Below are 23,981 nucleotides of genomic sequence, written 5' to 3' on the forward strand. Positions count from 1 at the left end.
GGAGCCGCTGGTTTAGGCAGAGCATTGTATAGATGACAGCTTTTAGGTCGTCTGGGATCCGAACTGCTTTTTTTCTCCCTTCCTCCTTGATCAATCTGTCTACTTAAGCCCGCGTGATTACGATCCAGAAAATGAATGCCAGCTTTGATTGATACTAGTAGTATGCTGTGGTGTCACCTTTCGATATGCGATTTTGTAGTCCCTAATAGCCATGGGTGATACATCCTGTGCTATGGATTTGTGTCCTTTTGCGCATAGGAACGTACTCTAAGGGATACACGGCCGCCATATTCGGCAGGCTCAGCCTAGAATGCTGACATCATCATTGTGTAGGAGCCTTGCGCTGCACGTGATGACAAGGCTGAGCAGCTTTTGTCGGCTAAATGATATTCCGCAGCGGCACGTCAACGCTCGCACACTGGAGCTTTGTAGACTTCATGTCCATCTTCCAGGACACTGATGCCATTACAAGAAGCGAAAGTTGGACATATCAGTACACGCACGAGACGTGAGCTTGGACGCATCTGTCATGCGGTTCGAACTTTTAGGAGGCGCTGCTGAGGCATGAAGATGAAGTGAGACCATGGTACAGCCGAGATCGATCGACACAGGCGCGGCCAGTACCGTCTCAAGAAGCAGTTCCGCATGCTATGCTTGTCGAGTGAGAAAGCAAAAGGTCGGATAATCGAGCCCATCCCAGCCCTTGCCAACTCACGCAGGAGAACATGTACACTGACCTCTCATAGTGTGATGGTCAGAGGTTCGTCCAATGGCTTTTGAGTTGATGAGCTTCCGCTCAAATCCGAGCCCCGCGATTTGAAGCTAGTATTGACTGATGCTGCTTGATGTCATCTCAGACCTACTTGCAGTCGATGCACGAGTCTCTCACAGACATGCGTTTGGCCGAGAAGGCAGAAGAGGTTCGTACTTCGGTGTCCAAGCAGGCCTAGAGCAAACTGTCTTTTCCCCAATTGCCAGCCAGTGTAAACCCAATGCTGACTGCAACTTTGATTGTGTTAGAGGCCCTGCCAAAGGTTACGTTGAAGCACTTGAGAACCGCCTGAAAGAGACCGAACGAGTTCTCTGGAGGGTACTTTCGACCTCAAACTCCACCCTTGATACCTTGGCGGAGGCATTCTCTACTGAGCTCTCCCGTCAAATACCAAGAAGCCTTGCGATCAGCACTCTGGAGACAACCGAGGAGAAAAGGTCTGCCATTGCCTATTGGGAGCAGTTTCCCCTCCAGGGCCCGGATGAAGTGTTGGCGTGGAAGCAAGATCTGGACTCCCCCGCGCTTGTGGCAATTCCAGATTCACATACTTTCGGAGACGGTGCAGCGTACAGGCCATCAAGACATACGTCAATCGAACTCACTTCGATCGAGGGCGACTTCAGTAGTGGCCTATCGCAGATGCAAGCGGAGCAAGCTGGAGAGCCAACGAGCTTTCGCAATGACACTGCTTTGCAGCCAGCGGCCGGTCCCCCTCGGGTAAAGCGCAGGGCCGCTGTTCTGCGAGAGGAGTCCGCGACGATCGATTATGCGATGCAGCATGTTCCCCCAAAGCCGTCAAAACCAAACCACGGCACAGCCACTAAGTTTGGCTTATCACAAGAGTTCCAGGATACGTTTTTGTGGTGAAGCAAAGACTTCAATCGGACAAGTCGAGATAGGTAGCTTGCAACCATCTCGGAGCCGCGAAATGCGTCTCCAGGCTTTCCTTTGGCCCCACTTCACCCTAGAATCTGGTGACATCCCATGCGCTCAGGTCATTCCAGTAATCGATACCATTTGCCATTGCCTCCCAGCTGATGGTGCCAAACGAGCCGGCGTTATTGGCGTACAAGTCATCTGGGATGGGGAAGCGGAGGTAATCAGCGTTGTCGAGATTCGGAATCGATGATGTCCCGGCGCTGAATACGGGGCCAATGTACTCTAGACTTGGAAGTGTGGCATCATGGTCAAAGAAGGACCAGTCTCCCGTATCAGTCTCCAAGCGTTGAGTCTGACTGAGCTTTTGTGTCGATGGCTCGTTCGGGTCATCTAGAAAACCGCTTGAAAGGGCGCCTATAGTCTGTTCTTGCGGATTTGTTTTTCTTCGCTTCTCTGGGGGCGCAGGTGGCTCCGGATGGTCATCTTCACCGACAATGGATGGGTTGGCGTTCGAAGGAGTTGAGAGCCTATTATGGTGCTGAGCCATGGATACGCTCTGCGATTTTCCCAGAAGATGGTCATTATATTGCTGTTTCAGAGTATCCAACATACTTCGCAACGCCTCTGCGCAGTGCCTGGCGTTGTTTCCCTTCCTGTCCATGCCTCCGATCTGGTCGATGCATTCTTCAATTTCTCTGTGCGCGAATCCGATTAGTCCTAATTCTACTCAGATTCGCTTGAGGACATCTCACCTTTGAGCTTTCTTGAATGGATACAACCTTAAAGTGCAGGCGAAAGACAATACCAGCCCCGCCATCCAGCTCACAGAAAGCATCCCTGGCCAGGAGACGGAGAGTTGCCGTTCTGACTGGTGGCGCAGTGTCGTGATAATCTGACGGCTTGCTGTAACGCACGTCTGGAGACTTGACCTGAATTCTAGGGCTTCAGGGGACAGAGAGAGGAACGGACGGTTGATAACGAGCAGTAGCTGATTGTATAGAATGATGAAAAAGAAAGTAAAGGTGGAACAAAGCTCCATTTTGCCGCCGGTGTACTCATCCTGTAGATTCGACGGGAGGCCATTCCACCAAGAATGTACTTCGGCCTGAAGTTCGATCATACTTTCGGTTTGAACCTTGCGGTATTGTAGTGATTTGTGAAACAATTCGATGGCTTGTCCGAGCAATCGGCAGTAAGCGACATAATTGGCAAGGACCTCAGAACTGCTGTTGGTATCCTCAGCGCTACTTGTTCCTCGCGAGCCTTGTCGTTTCCGCTCATTATCTCTTGCTGGTCCGTCAGAAGGATTCGAGCTGGACTCCTCTTCAGATGTGCCTCTTGGGACAGGGTGCGCCCTCGGAAGATGAGCCAGAACTCCATTCTCTGACGTGGAATTCGTGGAGGGCATTTGGTGACTTGGTTTGACGGGTCGATGCAGTTCTTCCGTGCCAGGAATGCAGACATCAAGATCCGAATCCTGGAAGCCCAAAGGATGACCTAGAGCTTGACTCAGATACCGGTCTAACACGTAGGCACTCCAGAAAATCCGTTTGCGCAAGTCACATTCTGGAGGTGGGACCTGTGGATAGCGGTACGGACATCGGTGCAGCCCGGCATGATACATCGTTCTCGCAAGCGTACCGCCGACGGTCGAAGCAGCTCGAAGCGCCATAGTAGAAACAAGATACAGCTGTGCCGCAAGTAGAGCCTGAATTGACTGGATGTCATGATTGTTGGCAACATAGCCAACGATCGACAGCAGCTTGCTTGGAGCCTCGATTCGAGACTCTGAAGCAAGAGTTTGGCCGCGCCGATCGAGGTTGGCAATGTTGAAGACGCATTGGCAGATTATGGCTTGACACAAACGCGTTCTTAGACTGTCCTTGGACACATTACGGTGTTCACTCGTCTCGTAGAGGGCTGAAATCGACTCAAGTAGGGTTGGACCGTGGAGAAACGGAAAGAGAGGATGCCAATTGCGGAGATAGAGCATAAGAAGCTCCCTTGCGGTTTGCTGACTAGGTGCACTTCCCAGTCTATGGCCTTTGACACCATAGGATCGTGCCGTAGCTTCAACGTTGCCATATTCGATGTGAATACTCATCCCACGACTCTCATCTTCCGAGGGTAGCGGGGTCTCCGGGTCGACGAGACGGCTATCGACTGAGCCGGGATCATCTCGCTGTGGTCGAGCATCATCGTCGGCACCAGTAGATGGGAAATCTGAGGTGCGGGCTGATTGAGCAAACGCGCGAAAGACCGTGTTCACAAAGAAGACACCACTTGCGCTGCCAATAAATTCCGTTCGATGGGATGATGATGCCGTAAAGGATCCAACCTCGATCGGAGCAATGGGTTTGGAGGTCATTGTCTGGGAGTCGACTCGATCTTGAGCAGACGCTGTTTTGCGAAGTTGTTAAATGCCATTGGAGATAGTGAACTTCTCCGTAGCGATAATCCGACGGAGCATTAGAACAGATGAACCCTAAAGCTAATCACGTGATCTTCCCCGTACCGCAATTTCTGTGGGGAAGATCAACTGTACTGTAACCTCAATCTCTACAACCACTGTGAACCACCCACCTCGCCACCACCGTAGGGCCGCATCCATCATCCCCGGAGCTACCAACGGAAGTCCTCCTTCATTGGGGAAGAGTCCTGTGATCAGATTGTCTGGTGGAACATCTGCGACCCATTCCAGCTCGGAAAGTCGCGCTCCGGTCCCCTTCTGGTATTTCGAACCTTCCCTACTCTCAAAGTCCAGCATGCTGCCATTCTTCACCACCTACGCCACCAGTGCGCGCCGTAGGGTTGAGCGATCCTAGCTCCGATCTGGCTCTGGCGACAGATAGTCCACGTGGTATCATGGATTGCGCAGCCTCGTCGCAGGGAAGACCCCAAACCGGGTGAATCAGGACGATTGAAATGGACATGTACAGATTGGGGAACACAACGGCCTCCATGATCAGGCTACGCTTTGCCCAACATAGGCCGGAGTGTGCTCGCCCGGGCCTGCTTTGGGAACTGATCTGCTCCGAATGCGGGTGGCCCTGGTGAGGAGCATTTGTCAACGGGATTCAGCTATGATATATCTCGTCCTCTTTCCGCTCCGGTTCTCTGTCGTTCTCAGCACGTATTACCACATCTACTTCGCTTTGGCGAGCTTGAAACATGGCCGACATCAACGTAAGTCTCTCTCGACATACGTCTAGCCTGGCTAACCCCATCAGGACAAAACCGGCGCTCATGAAATCGAGAACACGCCAACTGTGGTTCAAGAAAAGGAGATCAACGTCGTTAATGCTGACTTCGCAGCTGCTCTTGCGGACAACCCGCCGAGCCCTTGGGGTCGAGGCCACCTTGCTCTCTATGGTTGCTGCATCGTCGTCTACCTGTGTTCCACCATGAATGGTAAGATCCGTCAAGGGGTTGATGAACCATGGCTGATAATGTGGACAGGCTACGATGGCTCGCTCATGGGCAGTATCAATTCTATTCCAAACTACCTCAACTACTACAACGTATCAGAGAATGAACAAGCCGGCACGGGCATTGTATTTGCGATATTTCAGATTGGTCAAATGACGGGAGCATTCTTCGTTTGGATGGCCGATTGGAAGGGCAGAAAAGTACCCATCTTCCTTGGTTGCTTTGGTGTCATAATCGGAACAATTGTAACAGCGACGGCGAAAACAAGTGAGTGTCCTTTCCACAGATCCGGTGCCTTTACTCACCAGGTTTCAGTGCCCACTTTTATCGGCGGGCGATTTCTGCTTTCCTTCTTTTGTACCTGGGCAGCGACCGCCGCGCCTATGTATTGCGTGGAAGTCGCTCCACCATTATATCGTGGGACCGTCTCGGGTCTCTACGTACGTGTGCATCGCTTTTGTTCAGTGCACACTGGAACCGCCTTCTGACAACCTGCAGAACACATTGTGGTACATGGGTTCAATCATCGCGACTTTTGGTGAGTTCTAATTCCGATATTGTGGTGGTTGTTGGCTGAGAATGTCACAGCCGTCTACGGTACCCATATCCACTTTGATGATAACCTCAGCTGGCGACTGCCTCTTTGGTTGCAAATGCTTTGCCCAGGGATTGTATGCGCCACTGTCTGGCTCCTCCCAGAATCGCCTCGCTTCCTCGTGGCCAACGATCGCCTAGACGAAGCTCGGAAATTCATCATCAAGTACCACGCAAATGGGGATGCTTCCCATCCTATCGTGAACCTCGAACTCAACGAAATTCAGCAGAACTTACGCGATGTTCCCTTAACTTCCTGGAGCAATTTCTTCGACATTACCATTTTGTTCAAATCTCGCTCGCGCCGATACAGGAGCATGTTGAATTTTGCCTGGAGTTGGTTCGGTCAATTTTCTGGGAACAAGTGAGTACCTACTTCCTTGTGAACCTCAACTTGCTCATCATTACCAGTGTCATATCATACTACCTTCCACTCCTTCTGACCAATGTTGGAGTCACGGACACCAACACGGTGCTCTTGCTCAATGCAATATACGCACTGACTGGTTGGATTGCGGCTGCGACAGGTGCCCGCTTCCACGACATCATCGGCCGACGAAAGATGATGCTGGGCTCGACTCTAGGCATGATCATCTGCTTAACGATCACTGCCGGAACGGCCGCAGGCTACGTCAATACCGGCTCCACATCATCTTCCAAGGCCAGCATTGCCTTCATCTACATTTTCGGGGTCACCTTTGCTTTTGCCTACACGAGCATGCAGCCTATCTATCCTGCTGAAGTGATGTCAAACGAGATGCGAGCCAAAGGCATGTTCTTGTTCCAGATCACTGCCGGTCTGGCATCCTTTGTCAACACGTTCGCTGCACCTGTGGCCTTGAAAAACATTGGATACTGGTTTTATGTGTTCTTTGTCTTTTGGGATTGCTTCGAGTTCCTCTTCATCTACTTCTTCTTCGTGGAGACCAAGGGCAGAACTCTCGAGGAGCTAGACGAGGTGTTTGAAGCCAAGAACCCTCGGAAAGCCAGTACGATGAAGGTGCGGGTTCGCAAGCAAGAAACTGTTGACCGGCACGGAGTGCACAATGTCTCGATCACGGAGAGCAGTATCCAACCTCGAAGCAGCGCGGACTGAAGGACAGTAGTGGAGGTACACGCTGGCCCAAGTCGCCAGGCACGATGGGCCCTGACGTGTTTGCGAAAATTTATGAGACGGATTCGACTCCGGCCCGTGCAATTGGGGATGGAGTTGTCAGAATGCATCACTGAGATGTGTGGTGCCTTTATTGAGGCTGAAAGGACATTTCGGGAGACAAGTCAGTGATCGATATTCTACTGTGCAATGAACTACCTATGCGGCGATCAGCACTCACGTCCTATTGCCTGTGCCGCTTTGCGCGGGACGAGGATCCCAAGGAGCCCATGGATTAGGGATCCAGCACAGATCCGACCAAATTTCGAAATAGAACAGGAACAGGAGCATGTGGAGCCCTTCAGAGTCGTTGCTTGTGGCAGGCATCTTTCATGTACTTACAGCAGACGCCGAAAAATCAGGAGACAAACCTTGGCCATATCATAGATCAAGGTCTTTGGCTTGGGCGACCAGAAGCAGAGGCAATCTTCATCACATCTCAAGCAAACATGATAGGTACTTTACCAGGGTAAATACCTGATGCCTCATGCTAATTGTCACTTTGCGCATCGGATGAATGCAGTAAATTCCATCATATTCTTGGCGATGTTGGTGGCCTTAAGTTTCTCCTGCTCATCTCTCTCTCCATTGCATCATTATTGGATCCAACGAGGCTGCACTGCAGACCTGGCGCACTCGTGGCACGCCTGAGATGTCGTCGTGCTTCTCACTCGGAAGCGAGCAGACTTTGACGAGGCTGATAGATATTTAGCGCTCCTCACGGAACTCATGGGACATTCCAACATGTTTCATCGCCGTCGATCTCAGTCAGTGCCAGCTGTCGATACTGTCGCTAAACGGATGCAGTCTCGAAAAGAACCAGCTTTCCAATTCTCGGTACCTTGTCCCCAGTCACAAGTGATCGATGGGGAAGTCGTCCACGCTCCTTACGGGTATCTCACATACACGAAGAACGACAAAGGCAGTATATGCCCGCGCTGCGTGAAATGGTCGCTCACGGCCAGACGAAGCTCCAGGATACCATTGGACTCCAAGTATGGCAACGATAATGTTCGACTCGCAGAGAAATGGGGGTTTCCAGGACAAATGATTGATTCTGACTGTCCACTTTGCAGACTATTTGCCATGCATGCAGCTGACTACCAATTCGTCAATGGTCCAATGCAAGCTCGCCATTATGATCTACGTGAGCTCATCATCAAACTAAAGCAGCCCCGGTTGTTCGGCACCGGCTTCACTGCCTCGGAGGCAAAATTCTGGTATCTCGATCCAACGTCGGCCCCTCGTGCAGGCTTCTCTCAGATGGCTGGTGAAGGATCGTGCATCGGCTTAGCAGACACCTCTGATCCAAGAGCACACGACTACTTGTCACCTGTCCTCATCGATTGCGATGCTGTCGACTATCCTACCATCCAGTCATGGCTCTCAGCTTGCAACAATCACCATCACGGAGACTGCGATTCGACACCTGAGGAGTCCCTACCGAGCCTTCACTTGATCGACTGCATGTCAATGCCACATCGATTGGTCAATGCCCAGCCACATCACACGTACGCTGCCTTGAGCTATGTATGGGGCCGTGACAGCGTCGGAGACCAATTATCCGGGGATACCCTTATATGGCGATTGCTACCTCAGACCATTCGTGATGCCATGACGGTCGTAAGAAGACTCGGGATGCGTTACCTTTGGGTTGACAGATATTGTATCCCTGCCGCAGCCATGAAAGAGCAGATCAGCAAAATGGATGTGATCTACGCCGGGGCCGAACTTGTCATTGTTGCCGCTGCTGGCGCCGATATAGAATACGGCCTGCCTGGTGTAGGGCCGAGGAAGCGTACGCAACAGCCCTATGCGTTGGTGGGAAAGGACTTGTTCGTATCAACTCTCTCCGATCTCAGCTCCATGCTACACGTCATTACATGGTGGCAGCGAGCGTGGTGCTTCCAGGAAGCCTTGCTATCTCGCCGGCGTCTTATTTTCACTGACGAAAAGATCTACTTCCTGTGCCGCAGAATGCTGTGCATCGAGACTCTGAGCTTACCCTTTCAGGATTCACACCAAAGGCCGCATACGTCTCGTACGGGGTCTTCCACCGATTTCTACAATTGGCTCACAACAAGTGGCTCTGCCAGCAAGGACCCAGACCACATCCATGGTATACTCGTTGCATATGCGCAGAAACATATGAGCTTTGAGTCAGATGGTCTCAATGCCATTGTTGGTGTGTTGCGTGCCTTCTCACAGCGAAACCCCGGCGAGTTTCATAGTTACGCTGGCCTTCCAATTATTGGGTATCCCTCGTCCAAAGCCTTTCTCTCAGCGCTCTTATGGTCCGAACACATACCGGGAAGGAGAAGAGCCGGTGATTTTCCGAGCTGGTCATGGGTGGGCTGGACCGGAGGATTTCGCTACAACTCCATCTCCAGAGACGTTGACGACATCGAGGTGCGTCTTGTCGATCGAGATGGAAGTACGACAAAGTGGGAGGACCTTGTGGTTTCCGGGAGGCTGAAAGAAAGCGCATTCCCATTATCGCAGTACATCCGTCTCTACGCACTGACCGCCATGATCCAAGTCAGCCATCTAGCCACAAGTCGAATCCAGAATGGCGGAGCGTATGTCGTGCCAGTGCAACGGTTTGATCACGGCAGAGTACGATATGCACAAGTTTCGCTGGGCTACAGTACCTCTTCGGGCGGGAAACTGAATCCAGACCTGCATGAAGAGCTTGTTCGTAAACCGTCGAAATGTGTCTTTCTTATATCTCCGGATGACGAACGGAAATTATACGGTATAGCTCTACTGCTGCGCGCCGTTGGCACCCACCTTGAACGGATCGGGAGCTTTCAGTTGGATTACATTGGCGACGTGTACGACGCTGACGGGAATTATGACAGCTTTCTGATGAGTACTGACGAAAGAGCCACAATCGAGGGATTCGACTTTCAAAAGGAGTGGACCTCTCTTGGATGAGCAGGAGCAGCACTTTATCATGGAGTCAGAAGCAATGATATCTCCCTGAAAGCTAGTCGCCGAGAGGCGAAACACAGGCAAACGCCCGAGTCCGAGAAGGGTTGAGGGAAGTCGATGCAGCACGGCTGGAAGGTTATCGTTTATTGTTGACTCGGTGTGAGTCTTGGATTGTTGACTGCCTAAAAGCAGATCTGACCTGCCATACAATAACGCACCAAAGTGATCAGCTTTAAAGCAAAGCTCTTTGCTCGACAGCAGGGCGGTCCTTGACCTTCAACAAAAATGGCATCACCGCCTCCAGAAATTGGCCTGGTTGATCTATATTCACTGCATGACCCGCATTCGGTATGATAACCTTTCTGGCTTCGGGGATCTTTCTGGTCATATACTCACTCGCCGCCAGGAACGGCTTATCGTCAGCACCCACCACCACAAGAGCAGGAACTTTGACGTGCTCCAGTGAATCAATGACCCTGGCATTTCTTTGCGCCAGCATACCCCTAGCCGCAAGTGCCAGTCCCTTGGCATCCCGATGGCTTACAGACGATCGCTCCGCGCTCAAAGATCGCAGGACAGCCAGGCCTTGACGCTCAAAGTTGTCGCCAGTGGCGAAAGCAGTCTTGTTCCACGCGTCGCGGGCGGCGTCTTTCTTGAATCCAGGACCGGTGTCGATGATCAGCAGGGCACGAACGCGCTCTGGATGAAGTCTGTAGAAGGCAAGGGACATGTAGCCACCGAGCGATAGGCCTCCCACGATCGCCTTGCTTCCAGGGCCACACGTTTCTTCCAACAGTGCTATCATGTCAGTGATAGTGTTTTCTTCGCTGTAGGCTGACTGATCGGGAGGATAGTCGCTCTGACCGTGCCCACGCATGTCCCAAACGATGAGTTTGAATGACTTGGAGATGGCAGCCACCTGCCCAGCCCACATCTCAGAAGTGGACGAGTACCCATGAGTGAGGAGCACCGGGATGCCAGTCCCGTGAACTTCATAGTAAATTCTTACGCCGTTGTTATTCAGGTACGGCATATTGGAGGCTGTGGGCCGGTGTCTTGCCGGAGTCAAAGATTACTAACGGCGTTTTTGTAGTTTCAAAGCTGAGGAGCACGACAAAAAGGACCGGTCCCAGCATGAACAAGGACTTTAGTACTCCGTACTTTACCTGAGGTGAGCACCACTCGTCGTTTTACCCCATGATTGTTGAAGAACCTCGGCATTGCGCACTTGGACGGAGCAGTTGAATGTAAGCGCAGTTTTGGTCAAACACCGTGAATACTGACGCTACGCCCCACAGCTCCATGTACACAATACAACTGCTCGATTCCCCCGCCTTGAGACAACCTAAGTCAACCCTGTTTTCGCAGTCCAAGCACGACCGGGACGTCTGGCACGCGCGCTGCTCTTTGGAGGTGAGAACACCAAGTCCTAGGCCTCAGCAATCTCCCCCCGGCGAGCTTCAAAAAGAGGAGGAGAAAGATCACTTGAGCGCAGGGTCAAAACCGGCACTCAAATCGGTCAAAGCGGTGATGACATACCAAAAGGACCAGAGCGGGATGGACGAGCAGATTACATACCAAAAGGGTCAATCTGGACGGGAGTTGACGATCAAAACCCTGGCTAGCCCTGGTCATTTTTCTCGCCCTCAATGCGGATTCTACGACCATGTTCGGCCGGTGATTACCCAGCGCAAGAACCATACGGTAGCCGGTCCGCAGAGCAGAGAAGCATGATATCGCCTGGACGCCGGCGGCTGCCACAGAGAAAGCTAAGAAAGGAGCGAAATGGCTGCGCAGCCTCACACTTCCCCGTCTTGTCGCTCCATCCTCAATCGGTCCCTAACTTTCATCAATGCCTTTCCGAGTAGGTTTCTTCCCCATTCGTCCTCTTTGTTCTCCGCTTCATCACCCCGGAAGCCGATGCCCCTGTTCCGATCGACTAGACTTGCTTCCGCCAGAGTCCTGTCTCCCGAATCGAGCAGTGCCTGCCGACACTCTTCTACCTGGCTGCATTTCAGGTAGTTGCACGTCTCAGCCACCTCGTTCACAGCTTGCTTCCATTTTTCTCCGTTGTAGTTCTTGACCTCACGCCCCAGCCTTCCTGCTTCCCTCGGTGTGGCAGCACTGGCGATCTTGCTGGCCGTAGGGGTGTCGCCCATAACAAGTGCCTTGCGATACATGATGTAATGCTCGCTCAGTCTGAAACCGGACGCCGGGAATATTGGGATCGGTAAAACTTGCAGGATACCAGTTCTGTAAGCGTGCTTCGGGCAATTGGAGCTCATAGCCGTAGAAAAAGAGATGTTTGGCCGTGTAGTGGACAGCAGGACCGTACGGTGGTGGAGTATTCGAGGACGACATGGCTTGATGCTGGAATCTTTTTCTTGGACGAGAAACAGAGATCTGTGAGGTGAATGAGACCGTAGAAGAACAGCGGCCACCGTCTCGAGCGGCCACCACCTCTCAACCCAAGGAAGAGCGATGGGTAGATCGCCTCAGAGACGGCACAGGTCGCGTCAAGAGCATCAGGGCACATCATCCATACCTTTGACTGACCATCACTGCAGAGGCTAAGACGGTATCTTGACGTCATGATTTAGAAGGGAAAGCATTGCAACAAACACCGTCCGAGTCTTCAATGCGCATACTCGCGGTCATGAATCTGCTTTCCTATGTGAACATTGAGTCGGCCATTGCAGTGGTGGAAGTGCATAGAAAATGATGTAGTGAAAGCTTCCAATCGGTAGTGATGCATTGAAACCTGCATTGAAACCTGCATTGAAAATTGTATGGAATTTTTTGGGACGGTTGTCTTGTATTGAAATATGTCTTGAAAATCGCGAGCGATAGTCCAGCATTGAAAGTCGTATTCGAAGCATGACACTCTCTACGGTGAAGTACTTACTTGGCTTCAATAGGTCGCAGCACAAGAGACACAGTGCAAGTAGCACGTCAATCAACTAGTTCCAGCTAAGCCATTCACGGCGAACTCTAGGCTTACAGTATCCGTTGAATTCCGTCATCCATATGATGCCATTTTTATCCGTCATCCCTTGAGTACCTAACTTCTTAGTTCCGACTACTGTTTACGCGTACTTCAAGAGACCACTTCTCATCGATCTTTCCTCCAGTCCTCATTAGAAAGTCAATTTCCACTCACTCCCACCACAACAATGGCTACCGAACTACAAAAGAACCTCATCCAGCCTGGAAACAATACCGACTATCCCAGGCCAGGCGACAAGGTCACCATCGAGTACACCGGCTGGCTACATGATCCTTCCAAGGCCGACAATGGCTACAAGGGCAAACAATTCGACAGCTCTGTTGGCCGTGGCGACTTTCAGACTGCCATCGGTGTAGGCCAGGTGATTGCAGGCTGGGATCAAGGCGTTACGCAGATGTCGTTGGGCGAAAAGAGTACTCTGATCATTCCAGGACGCATGGCATACGGCGACGGCGGATATCCTGGCTTGATTCCACCAAATGCTACACTCATCTTCGATGTCCATCTCAAGGGTATTAACGGCAAGAAGATCTGATTGGGGTTGTCAACAAAAACTTTGATCATTGTGTCGGAACATCCTACATAGATCACGCCATGAGGTTGCCCTTGGTAGCCCTGAAATGCTCCTCTCTCTCAGACCATTGAAGCGGTCACAATCATGTCAGTCGGAGACGGCTGATTTTGAATAAACGGACACGAGAAACACACTAAATCTCAACGGGATAATTCCATAGGGATCGAATTCAGGACCATCCCAGGTCGCTATGCCGATGTGAATTCTTGTCTGCGCTTTTGTTGATTCTTAAAGAGGCAAGTTTAGCCGAAATGGAAAGGCATCGACCTCAAGTTGATAGCAAATCTGCCATGCCTGCGCTGAACCACGACCCCGAGTACGCATGAGATGAATTCACCCAGTGAACCTCAAGTTGCCAGCCAGTCAACCCTCCTCACCTAGTACTCCGTCCTGCTCTCGCTCATCGCTTATGGCTCGTGAAAGCAACTGCATCGACCATTCCCCTCCTTCGAACTTGTGCATTTCACCCAACACAGCTTCATGCACAACTCTCTACCATGCGGCCGCTACATTCGAAACATCTGAACAGATCCTACCCCATTCCACACCCCTTGAGCTCTAGGGAAGGCCCAGATGCGTTACTCAGCAGCGTCCATTCAGGAGGGGGAATAATGAGCACATTGCGAAAGACATGTGCTCCGGTTCGTCATAGGCATACACCCCTTGATAGTCACACCATCATGCTTTGCTAGAAAGATTGATACCTCATGTCGTCTCTTGCTTCTCCACTACCAACTCAAAGGCGGGTTGCTCAAACACTTGGCTCGGCTGTATGGTGTTCGATTAAATGTCGGCTTCGAGGATCGACTCAGGTAAGTCTTGTATCTGGGGGCGTAGTCGCCAAATATTCTTCATTTGAGTAGAAGTCTTCGCAGCAGCTTCGATTCTCCGACCTTGTACGCACCCTAGAGAGCCGCTGCTACTTTTCAGCTATCTTCAGAGGCACAAAGGCCGTCTTTGTTGGTTGACCGACGCTCATCAAGAACAAAGGTCTTTCATTTCCTTGAGGACAACTTTGCGGCACCATCATGTATGGACCTGCATGCTGTATCGCTCAGTCATACTGCCGCAGGATCCTCCCATTCTCGAAACAGTTCCATGGATTCGTCAAACACCCAGTCCAGGAAGATGCCGTCAACCTCATTTGCAAACAGCTGCCACGTGCGCAATTCTTCGAACTGCTTGTCCATCGCCTTCCAATCCAGTGACAAATCTGATGCGAGGACGACGGTACTCAGTTCATCGCTTCTTCGATCCATCAACAGACGAAGGCCATTGATGAATGCGTGTATTTCTTCCACCAGATCGTTATTGTACTCTTTCGAGACGCGCCTCACGCCCTTCACGAGCTCAATCCAGCTCCAAAACGCGGATTTGAACGTTGTGAAAATGTCCGGATCTCCGGTGTTTTCGAATCGCCACAGTCTTCGTTGGGCCTCTTTTCTGGCTCTTTTGATCGCTTTATGGTGTTTGACGAATTCTTCTTTCCAGGGCTTTTCCGAGGCATGTTCGCCAGGGTCGCTGGTGTTCGGATCAAGTACAGGGCAAGAATCATTTGACTCGGTTGCATTATACTCGGCAGTCCCAGGCCCCTGCAGTGTTGGTGCCGGCAGAGACAATTCTCCAACTTCGGAGCTGTCAGGGCTTCGAGCAGCAGAGCCGCTGACCTCTTTCTCCTGCGCTCAAGTTAATATCTTCCATTGAGCCCTCCGCAGCATGCGACTGACGTTGTGCTCGATTGCCCCGTCACTCACATCCGGTAATGGGTCTCTACTGTGCATGGTTGATGTAGTATGTGTATCACTTTCCGATGAAATTTCACAGGCGACCATGATCCACAGATCGCTCGCAGAACCATAAGGACGTTTTGATGCAGTCATATTGGAAGGTGCACTTTCACCCGATGATGCAGGTGTTGCTGGCCAGACACTGAAGATGAGCTGGTATGAGAACCGATGCTGGATATCAGGGTTTGCCTCTTGCTCGCTTGCTTTGATCTGTCTGAAGGTTTGAGCGATAGTGAGGGAGAAAACAAGCGTGATATCGCACATCAGTGAATGCCATCACAGACATGACGGCAGTCTTTGCGAAGCCGTGGCAGGCGGTAAGACAGGTTGCCCAGTTTGCTCTTGGGTGAATGACATGGACAAAGAACAGTGCTGTCCAACGAAGTTAGATGGAACAGACATCAAGATCTGATGAATGGCAGCCATGATAGATCCCGATATGGCATATCAATCCCAGCTTCTGGCAACTTCCTCTGGCCTCTCTTTTTGACGAATCTTTCGCTCATCCCTGCCTGGCGTTTCGAGGCAAGTTCCACGATACGTTGTCCAAAAAGCTTTGTTCGATTCCGCCCAGCACTGGACGCTATAGCTTCGTTCACCTCATCCTTTCAGTCCTATTCTGCTACGTGGTATACCTCATCTAATCTGAGCCACCCCTCAGCGATCTGTCTTGCTTCGTGCTTCTTTGACCTTAAACTCTACACTGTCTCTGATCCTCAACGCGTCCTGCTGGGTGCTTGCCTCCCTCTACCTTGTCTTAACTTCGCCTGCTTGGTCTCACAAGGGCAGTGTGTCCCGACATGATGGCCACTACGGCATGAGCCTGAGGGTCGTTGATGCAAGAGGTCGAGAACGCAGGGTCCCGATCGAGGCGTGTCCGCACGTGCAAGAGCGTCGGTGAGTCCAAGGAAGGTGGAGAGAATACTGATGAGGTTAAAACTCGTATGGCTGAGTGACCGTCACTGGAGAATGCATTTCCGTGCTGCAGCTCGAGAGCAACTCGCAGCAGCAGAGCCAGGCGTTGGTTAGCGACGACGAACAGAAAGCAAGGAAACGTTTGCGCAGTGGGGAGACATTTGACAACACCACACTTTACTCGACAGCAGGCGCCGCCGAGAGTCCTGTGATTGTTGATGTAAGTCGAAGTCGACGTAGGGAGGTTCGGCAAGCCAGAATATCACACAGATTCCGAGTTGAATGAGGATCGCGACTGCGCGTCAGATCAGTACGTCATCTTTGGCACGCGACGCGACTTGGACGCAACCTCGTGGGTGACCTCGACATGTGTGGTCGCGAAAGAATGGCATAAGAGATGTCAAGAAAGCCACAGGATGCCGGTATCGATACAGATCGAGACGGAAGCCAGCGTAACCTCTTGTGAGCCCTTTCTTGTGCCCTCGGCTTGACCCTAGCTGGGATTGACAATCCAAAGGACATTTGGTGGCATCAAAGCCATGATACCGTACGCTCGGAATTGCATTCGAGTCTACCTAGGTAGCCACGGGGGATTTGAAACGACGTTCTCGCCTTGTTGTGATGATGGCTGACCAATTCTCAGTCCTCATTTGTGCTTGGTCTCCGTATCTCGCCTTTCCAAGCCATCACCAATGCTGCGACTACGCGATCGCCCGTAGCACATTGTTGTCCGACTCAAGGCCATCCAGTCTCTTCAGTCCTCAGCTCATGCCTCATCGCCTTCATCGTCGAGCTCCTCCTTGACAGCTGCATCTCCTCCTTCATCTTCAGCATCATCAGAGACTTCGATCTTTCTCTTCTTGGTGGTCTTGCCGGTGCCAATTTTGGTGGCCGGCGTCTTCCTTGTTGCACCAGTAGCACCTTTTCCACCAGCCTTCTTGACTGGCTTTGACTGGGCGTTACCGGGTATGTCTGCGCTAACCTGACCTGATCCACCGACGACACGACCGTCAACAAGATCGAAGCCTGCGGCTTTGACGATCGCACGGAACTTCTTCTGGCTGTTATGGAGAATCCTGGTTAACGCCAGAGATGAAGGTGGGAAGTGAATCAACTTACGCGGTGTTGGGATCTCTGACACCAGCCTCTCGTGCGACAGCGTGATAGTCCGGCTTTGGCATCTCGGTGTTCTTGAGAACGGTCATGATGTAGCTCAGCTTCTCTTCAGGCGAAGCGCCGGCCATGGCGAATTGCTGGGGTCGGGGCTTGTTGTTTGGAAATCTGGTTGTAAGTGAGATGTGGTGTCTGAATACTGGAGATCTTCGAAGCAAGAGATCATGACGTTTTGGATGCGGAAGAATGAAACGGGAAATCGAAGTCGAAGTCGAGTAATGAGTGAAGGGACTGGATATTCGCCTGAAGTTTACGTGCCAAATAGAAAGGCTTTGCTTCCAGTTCATATACTTGTCGCTAAGAAATTTCCATTCTTCACTGCACTCTCAATATCTTTCGCTTCGGTGACCTGGATGACGAGGACGGCTGGGCTGATCTGCCACACTCCCGGTTCCTCGTTGAAAGACCACGGTATCTAGCACATAGTTTTTCACTTCACTGTCAATTCTGAAGGCCGCGATGCAGTTGTAGCCGGTTGCTCTCCCACTTGTCAAACGGTATTTTTAAGCAGACCTTGTTGTCTTCGTCATGGCCGTAAATCTTCTGCTCACCGCCTACCTGCCCGTGATCTTGACATGAACGTCAATTCAGACCACACAGCTGGGAACGCCATCACAGGTTCGGCCTTTCAGACATCTACCGCAAGCTGTCTCTCACAACCAGCATTTGGAGCGTTTGCTGGATTGAATCTATCTGTGGCTCATGCACCAGTGCTCATGTTAATATTTGGCAGAGCATGATACTGGAATAACGGCCGAGTATTCATACATTAGCGCAGTGGCCAGTAAAATGTCCGACACTTGTTATCTGTCGAGAGCGTCGACAAATTCCAACTCCAATAAACATATTATGAGAACATCAAATTCTTTTCAAGCACCAACCACGCCTCCGATTTATGTATGTAGCTTGAGAGGCTGAACAGCGAGAATGCCCGAGACATAAAAGCGACTCTCAAATGCAGTAAGTCCGGTGTTCCGCCCGCGGCCACGCCACATACGGATCAAGCTCCAAATCGTCTCTAGGACTGAGATTCCTGCCGAAGCTCCATCTGCTTGATTGCGCCGTGAGCGTGAGCGAGATCTCGAGCGGCAGTCTTCGGAACAAGCACACAATGCATTCCATTTCTACAGATCTGTTGCAACGAAGCATCTCTTGGGCCTGAACCCAAGAAAACCCCGCTAGAATCCCGGCTGGATTGCTCATCGGCTGTTTGAAGGATGTATGCTGCGAGAATTCCGGACAATCTGGTAAAACCCAAACTTCCACAGAGGCTTCCAGAATCAGGGCAGTGCGAATTGTATCCTGACACAAGGTCTTCGCTGTTGAACGGCCCGGAGGTCGTTCCAGACCTCTGGTGCTCGCCGCAAGAACCGGTGCCCGTGGTCAATTTTCGCCAAAGTCACAGATTCCGACCAGTGACGTCCCTGCGGCAGCACGTGTGGCTTGAGGTTATGTGACATCCGGTGCACAGAACCCACGGAAAATGATCTGTGCACGACCACATGGCGCCGGAGGTTTTACTACGAATCAGGAAAAAGGTGGATGTTCTTCCACGATTGTGCACCGTGCACGTTCCCGTTCAGCAAAGAGGTCAAATGTTGATGCCGCCAGCGTACCATGCCCTCGGGTCACCGCCTTAGCGAGGCAACTGGCTTCATTCTCAGTCAAGACGATTGATTCCCCATGATCACTTACACAGCTTTCAGCTCCCGAATGTGACGTGGCGCAGAACCCAGAGAGCCCAGATTCCGGCTGGCTTCACCAAACTTTGAACCCTAAGAACACTTCCAGAAGAATTTTGGAAGCCTTGGGTATTGCTGTGCCGCCAGTGCCGAGCAGCCAGACGCACTTCAAGAGCGAAGCTTTAACCATGTACGATATGTGGTTGAATGTAGGTCTCCCAGCTCACAAGGCTAGTACTAATGCTCAAGCACATAAGGAAGCTGGCCTTTCCGTTCAGACCCGACGGCAAACCAATCTCTGCGTCTCTCACTTGAGAAAAGTGCACACTCTTTTGATCTCTGCTGCTTGACCTTTAGCCTTTCATTACGATGGCGCAAACCACCATCAGATTCCTATTGCTAGCCGGTGGGGCTAGACTGCTGCAATCCGCATGTGCTGCACCAGCTTCGACAAGGTCGACAGATCTATCATGCGACCAGGACGACGGCAACACCTATAGTGGCTTCACTATTATGTGCGGTGTCGATTATCTCGGAGGTGACATGGGAATGACATGGACAAGCTCATTCCAGTCCTGCATTGACACTTGCTCTTCCACGTCCGGATGCATCGATGTCTCGTATGTGGGCGGAGCTTGCTACTTGAAAGACTCTACCTCAGTTCCCACCATGAATTCAGCGGTATGGAGTGCTCGAAATGAAGAAGACGATCCTGTCGGATCGCTCTCATGCCCTTCTGCAGATGGTACGATCTACGACGGGTTCACTATTGCTTGTGACACGGACTATTACGGTGGGGACCTCTCTAATCAGGAATCCCCGTCCTTGGAAGACTGCATTGCTGCGTGTGCCGAAAACTCTGCATGTACGGATGTTTCTTTTCATACTGGCGGATGGTGCTATCTGAAGAATGTCCAAATGCCCGGTATAAGCAATACGGCTATCATCGGTGCGAAGTTACCATCTATCAGCACATCGTCTACCACGACCACAACCACTAGCTCAACCTCAACCAGTTCAGCCGTTATAACTTCTACTACAGTCTCGACCACAAGCAGCTCGACAACCACAACCTCAAGCTCGGCTACAACTACTTCGGCCGGCGGCGCCAGCAGTGGTCTTTCTTGCCCTGACGCCGATGGGCAGAGCTACGATGGCTTCGTCATCGCTTGCGGCACGGATTACCTGGGCGGTGACATGTCAATCATCCAGACTTCAACACTTGAATCATGCATCGCAGCTTGCAGTACAACCTCTGGCTGTACCGATATATCCTTTGACAATGGCTATTGCTACCTGAAGAATATCCTCATGCCTGGTCTGAGCAGCTCAACGGTGACCGGTGCAAAGTTACCAGCCGCGACAAGCACCTCTTCTTCCACTGCTACGTCTACTACGGTCTCTAGCAGTACGACACCTTCAGCGTCTTCGACGACATCTCAAGAGTCATCGAGCACCAGCACCACCAGCACCACCAGCACCACCAGCACCACCAGCACCATCAGCACCACCACGACGTCGTCAACTACAAGCACAACTTCAGCAGCAGCCACATCTTCAACCGGCGTGTGGACCACTTCTTCTACAACGTCCACGACTGCAGAGGCTACGTCGACTCTTACGACCACTACTGCTTCAACCACACGGCCCAGCACCACCACCAGCTCCGCAGCCACTACCAGCACCACAAGCACTTCGGCTCGTTGCCCGGGTATTGAGGCGAGCTACATCGCCAAAAATGGTGCTGTTTGGTCGATTTGCTACACTTATGATCGTGCAGGTGGAAACCTCCGCACAACTTTTGGCCAGTCCAATGTCGACTGTATCAATCAGTGCGAGCAGACCACAGGATGTGTGGGCGTTTCATATGCACCATTGCTCGCCACCTGCTACATGAAGTCTCGTTTAACTTCGGTTTATCGTAATCTGCTGGTAAATATCATGGTACCAATCAGCAGCGCATCATCGTTCACGACCACGTCTGGAAGTGCCGCCACTTCATTGACGACTACTGCGTCCGCTACCACCACCACGCAGTCTACTACGTCGACAACAGCAGTCGTGCCAGCCACTACCTCCACGGCCACTACTACTTCAGCTGTCGCCACGGCGAGATCTACGACGTCGACCACATCAGTCGTGTCAACCACCACGTCCCGCACTACAACCACCACGAGCACTACTGCCAGAAGGACCACGACCACGACATCCTCGAGACCAACAACGACCACCACAACATGCACAACAACTACGACCACGAAGAGGGGACACTGATAACTGGAAAGGCTGGCCCAAGAATATTTCAAGAACCGTGAACTAGGAGATGGTCAGCATATGCCGTGGGAACATTTGCGGCCTAGTAACACGATGCCAGCAGATCTGGCTTGTCGTCACAGGCTTTGACATTTATCTGGCACGCAGTTTATGATTGACCAAGTCAACCTCTCTGCTAGTTCGAGGACAACATAGACTCGTCGTTCGCAGTACGTATAGCACGCTTAGAATTTGATATTGATGGAGCTATTTCGATTCCGAATGAAAGCCAGGGGGGATTCTATCGATCAATTGTCCGGAAGGACTTCGCTTTTTCATGATCAGGGTTGGCTTCTTTAGAGTCGACTCTTTGACAGCTGGTCGGAAACCTGAGAGCTGAGTCTCCCCAATGTCGATCGCCCTTGCGGTTCCTGGGAAGATGCAGAAACTCTGCTTGGATGGGCGCTATCTCGGTTGTCCCAGCAGCGACCCCAGATTCCGCTTTTCCCTGGCGCGTAAATGCCATTTGGATCGAGCGTGTCCTTAATCTTGTTGTTCATTCTGAGCAGGGCGTGGTTGTTCCAGCTGTAAGTCCCCATAACTTGGTCTTGCAAGGCCAGATGCGTTCTGTACTCTCCCATACCAACTTTGGCGCCTTCTGCCACCAATTCCTCCATCAGACACCGGGCTCGGTGTTTGGAGTCTGGATCTCCTCGGTCGTAGATGATCATGACAATATGATGCATCTCCCTCCATCCGGGGCAAAAGGTCGGGAAGTAATCGAACCCCCATTTCTGATGAAGTCGTTTCGTCAGTTGGTACTGTTTCTCGGCGTCCTTGCCGGTGAGAGGGCTGATGGGGCTGAAGGCGGTATGTGACCCATTATCGAGCCACATAACCCAGTCTAGTTCTCTCAGATCCGGCGTGCCCGCGTAGATATTGACTCTGCTCCTCAGGTAGGAATAGTCGGGCGTCTCCTCGGGAAACATGACTTTGGCTCCAGGAATCTTGCTGAACTCTTCGGTGATGACTTGGATATTGGCCTTTCGGACGACGTCTGGCCCATAGACACAAAGATACAGGATCCAGCGGAAGTTTCCGATCCATTCAAATTTGGGCACAATGATTTCGTCGATCTTGTCATGCGGAATAGGTCCGTCGTGTGGCCAATACGATTTCTTGTTACCGTAGACGCTTGCTTCTTGCATGATATGTCGGAGATGTGGTGTGTTTTGGATTATGTTTTTGATCCTCAGAGGTCGCATGATCTCGATGATATCGTGAAGGTCGTCCTCTCGTGGGAATGTGATTTGGAAGGTTTGGTGACCGCCGGGATTGGGCATCAGCCAAACTGAGAAGCACAAAGTCAGCTTGACAGCAATGGCTCGAGACAAGGAGAGACTCACAGCCCATTTTTGTCACTATGCCATAGTTCGACTGAGTGAAGATACCATCTGAGTAAGGTCCAAACCCATATGGAAACAATTGCCAGGTATTCGAGCTTCCGTGTTCAGTGGTTTCGTCCGGGAGAGCACCCATCCCTGTTCTGATGACCTCTCCGTCCGGGAGGACAATTTCCATGCCGCAATGCATACCAAAATGGTCTGTACTGGAGTGTTAGTAACCAAATAACTCACCCGTTGGCACATAGAGAGCCTAGCACTCACCTCCGTAGGGAGTATAGCCCACGCCTCTGTCGAGAGAGTTTCCCATGACACTCCCACCACCTAGATCAGGCCTGATGAGACGCCGATTAGCGTTTGCCGACCAACACGGCCCAGATATCAGCAGCTTACACGTCGACCCAAAGATCTTTGCCCGACTTTTGAATCTCGTCGTAGAGCATGTAGTAAGTCACTCCAGGTTCGAGCAAGCAAAAGGCACTCTTCTCGTTCAGCTCCAACACACGGTTCATTCTCTTGCCCATGTCAAGCACGACTGAGCCCTTCACTCTGGCAGAAGAGCCACCATACCCTGGAAGGAGATTAGTACAATTGGATGTTTTGAACCTGTGCCATCCAAAGATTTCTAGATTCTCTTACCAAAATTGCGTCCCATTGAAACGGCGTAGATCGGAATCAGCCATTGATTCGCCCATTTCACCACCGCCTGGACTTGCTCGACGCTTCCAGGAGCACAGATGGCACTGTTGACAAAGTAGTCGTCTTCATCCAGAGCGAACACATCGTGGGTCAGCGGCCTGTGTAAGTACCATCCATCATCCAAATCATGATCCACTAGTTCAACGTGACCGTCCACAATGCTTTTCAGTTGCTCAATTGCGGCATTGAAATTCTGCCTGGTAACCCCAGGAGGCAGAACAGGTAGATCTTCGCTTGCTTCCTTACGAGGCTTCACCGGAGGGACGGTTGCGTTTTCCTCAAAGCGCTTCTTAACACTGTCCGCGTAATCGGTGACCCGCACTGGGATGCCGGGAGCATATTCCTGGCTCATGTTTGGGCCTGCCGATCGTGATGTGACGCCCCTGGATGTTCAAAAGATTCCCCAGATTCTGATATTGTCCCGCAAATGATGTGAAGGAAGTGTATGCCAGTAGTGGTACCCGGGTAAATTATATATCCATGGGCTGGACCCGGCTCGCAAAAATTGCCGGCAACAAAGCCGCCACGGGTGGATTGTGCTCTGTAGCAACCGAGGGGCACTTTGTCCTCAGGGTCGAGAAAGAGCGCGGGGATGCCATGAGCGAGGACTGGGGAATAGTGGTGCTGATCCCACGGAGGCCCAGATCTGTGCGGATAATCCTCCCAATATCCTGAGCATGGAGGAAATTGCCCACGATTGCCCCACATGCTCCATCTTCAGTCACAA

The 23,981-nt window shown here is 51.5% G+C and overlaps 11 protein-coding genes across 11 annotated transcripts; 5 read left to right on the plus strand and 6 right to left on the minus strand.

Moving 5' to 3' along the window:
• Positions 1-5: 5 nt before the first annotated feature.
• Positions 6-4,019, minus strand: PV05_09229 (uncharacterized protein; the record flags this gene model as incomplete). The annotated part of the gene is made up of 2 exons (XM_013458813.1): positions 6-2,346; positions 2,404-4,019. The coding sequence occupies 2 exons, from the start codon at positions 4,017-4,019 to the stop codon at positions 1,737-1,739; spliced, it is 2,226 nt and encodes a 741-aa protein (XP_013314267.1). The 3' UTR covers positions 6-1,736.
• On the plus strand, positions 836-2,008 carry PV05_09230 (uncharacterized protein; the record flags this gene model as incomplete). Its single annotated transcript, XM_013458814.1, has 1 exon — positions 836-2,008. One exon carries the CDS (start codon positions 836-838, stop codon positions 1,637-1,639), a length of 804 nt encoding a protein of 267 aa, XP_013314268.1. The 3' UTR covers positions 1,640-2,008.
• A 229-nt stretch (positions 4,020-4,248) lies between the features above and the next one.
• Positions 4,249-7,365, plus strand: PV05_09231 (uncharacterized protein). The gene is made up of 7 exons (XM_013458815.1): positions 4,249-4,837; positions 4,882-5,062; positions 5,111-5,347; positions 5,396-5,520; positions 5,579-5,618; positions 5,669-6,038; positions 6,086-7,365. The coding sequence occupies exons 1-7, from the start codon at positions 4,823-4,825 to the stop codon at positions 6,768-6,770; spliced, it is 1,653 nt and encodes a 550-aa protein (XP_013314269.1). The 5' UTR covers positions 4,249-4,822; the 3' UTR covers positions 6,771-7,365.
• An 89-nt stretch (positions 7,366-7,454) lies between these two features.
• PV05_09232 (uncharacterized protein) lies at positions 7,455-9,903 on the plus strand. The gene has a single exon (XM_013458816.1). The coding sequence runs from the start codon at positions 7,557-7,559 to the stop codon at positions 9,762-9,764; it is 2,208 nt and encodes a 735-aa protein (XP_013314270.1). The 5' UTR covers positions 7,455-7,556; the 3' UTR covers positions 9,765-9,903.
• PV05_09233 (uncharacterized protein) lies at positions 9,895-10,968 on the minus strand. The gene has a single exon (XM_013458817.1). The coding sequence runs from the start codon at positions 10,792-10,794 to the stop codon at positions 9,994-9,996; it is 801 nt and encodes a 266-aa protein (XP_013314271.1). The 5' UTR covers positions 10,795-10,968; the 3' UTR covers positions 9,895-9,993.
• Positions 10,969-11,292: 324 nt separating this feature from the next.
• Positions 11,293-12,575, minus strand: PV05_09234 (uncharacterized protein). The gene is made up of 2 exons (XM_013458818.1): positions 12,307-12,575; positions 11,293-12,164 (listed from the first exon to the last, which is right to left on the minus strand). Exons 1-2 carry the CDS (start codon positions 12,318-12,320, stop codon positions 11,561-11,563), a joined length of 618 nt encoding a protein of 205 aa, XP_013314272.1. The 5' UTR covers positions 12,321-12,575; the 3' UTR covers positions 11,293-11,560.
• Positions 12,576-12,811: 236 nt separating this feature from the next.
• On the plus strand, positions 12,812-13,675 carry PV05_09235 (uncharacterized protein). Its single transcript, XM_013458819.1, has one exon. It carries the CDS (start codon positions 12,935-12,937, stop codon positions 13,301-13,303), a length of 369 nt encoding a protein of 122 aa, XP_013314273.1. The 5' UTR covers positions 12,812-12,934; the 3' UTR covers positions 13,304-13,675.
• Positions 13,676-14,348: 673 nt separating this feature from the next.
• On the minus strand, positions 14,349-15,415 carry PV05_09236 (uncharacterized protein; the record flags this gene model as incomplete). Its single annotated transcript, XM_013458820.1, has 3 exons — positions 14,349-15,018; positions 15,070-15,339; positions 15,392-15,415. 3 exons carry the CDS (start codon positions 15,413-15,415, stop codon positions 14,401-14,403), a joined length of 912 nt encoding a protein of 303 aa, XP_013314274.1. The 3' UTR covers positions 14,349-14,400.
• A 1,169-nt stretch (positions 15,416-16,584) lies between these two features.
• Positions 16,585-17,528, minus strand: PV05_09237 (uncharacterized protein). Its single transcript, XM_013458821.1, has 2 exons — positions 17,164-17,528; positions 16,585-17,105 (listed from the first exon to the last, which is right to left on the minus strand). The coding sequence occupies exons 1-2, from the start codon at positions 17,502-17,504 to the stop codon at positions 16,811-16,813; spliced, it is 636 nt and encodes a 211-aa protein (XP_013314275.1). The 5' UTR covers positions 17,505-17,528; the 3' UTR covers positions 16,585-16,810.
• A 1,337-nt stretch (positions 17,529-18,865) lies between these two features.
• On the plus strand, positions 18,866-21,443 carry PV05_09238 (uncharacterized protein). Its single transcript, XM_013458822.1, has one exon. It carries the CDS (start codon positions 19,269-19,271, stop codon positions 21,171-21,173), a length of 1,905 nt encoding a protein of 634 aa, XP_013314276.1. The 5' UTR covers positions 18,866-19,268; the 3' UTR covers positions 21,174-21,443.
• A 65-nt stretch (positions 21,444-21,508) lies between these two features.
• Positions 21,509-23,606, minus strand: PV05_09239 (uncharacterized protein; the record flags this gene model as incomplete). Its single annotated transcript, XM_013458823.1, has 5 exons — positions 21,509-22,503; positions 22,559-22,756; positions 22,820-22,890; positions 22,949-23,126; positions 23,195-23,606. The coding sequence occupies 5 exons, from the start codon at positions 23,604-23,606 to the stop codon at positions 21,509-21,511; spliced, it is 1,854 nt and encodes a 617-aa protein (XP_013314277.1).
• Positions 23,607-23,981: the final 375 nt, after the last annotated feature.

The sequence above is a fragment of the Exophiala xenobiotica genome, assembly GCF_000835505.1.
Source record: "Exophiala xenobiotica strain CBS 118157 unplaced genomic scaffold supercont1.5, whole genome shotgun sequence".
NCBI lineage: Eukaryota > Fungi > Ascomycota > Eurotiomycetes > Chaetothyriales > Herpotrichiellaceae > Exophiala > Exophiala xenobiotica.

Excerpts from the sequence above, each read along its gene's own strand:
- PV05_09233 (XM_013458817.1), bottom strand. The coding sequence starts at position 10,794 with ATGCCGTACCTGAATAACAACGGCGTAAGAATTTACTATGAAGTTCAC.
- PV05_09235 (XM_013458819.1), top strand. The coding sequence starts at position 12,935 with ATGGCTACCGAACTACAAAAGAACCTCATCCAGCCTGGAAACAATACC.
- PV05_09238 (XM_013458822.1), top strand. The coding sequence starts at position 19,269 with ATGGCGCAAACCACCATCAGATTCCTATTGCTAGCCGGTGGGGCTAGA.
- PV05_09231 (XM_013458815.1), top strand. Across the intron at positions 5,348-5,395 it reads AACAGCGACGGCGAAAACAA|TGCCCACTTTTATCGGCGGG; the intron begins GTGAGTGTCCTT and ends ACCAGGTTTCAG. Across the intron at positions 5,619-5,668 it reads TTCAATCATCGCGACTTTTG|CCGTCTACGGTACCCATATC; the intron begins GTGAGTTCTAAT and ends AGAATGTCACAG.
- PV05_09232 (XM_013458816.1), top strand. The coding sequence starts at position 7,557 with ATGGGACATTCCAACATGTTTCATCGCCGTCGATCTCAGTCAGTGCCA.
- PV05_09237 (XM_013458821.1), bottom strand. The coding sequence starts at position 17,504 with ATGAACTGGAAGCAAAGCCTTTCTATTTGGCACGTAAACTTCAGGCGA. Across the intron at positions 17,106-17,163 it reads GTCAGAGATCCCAACACCGC|CCAGAAGAAGTTCCGTGCGA; the intron begins GTAAGTTGATTC and ends TCTCCATAACAG.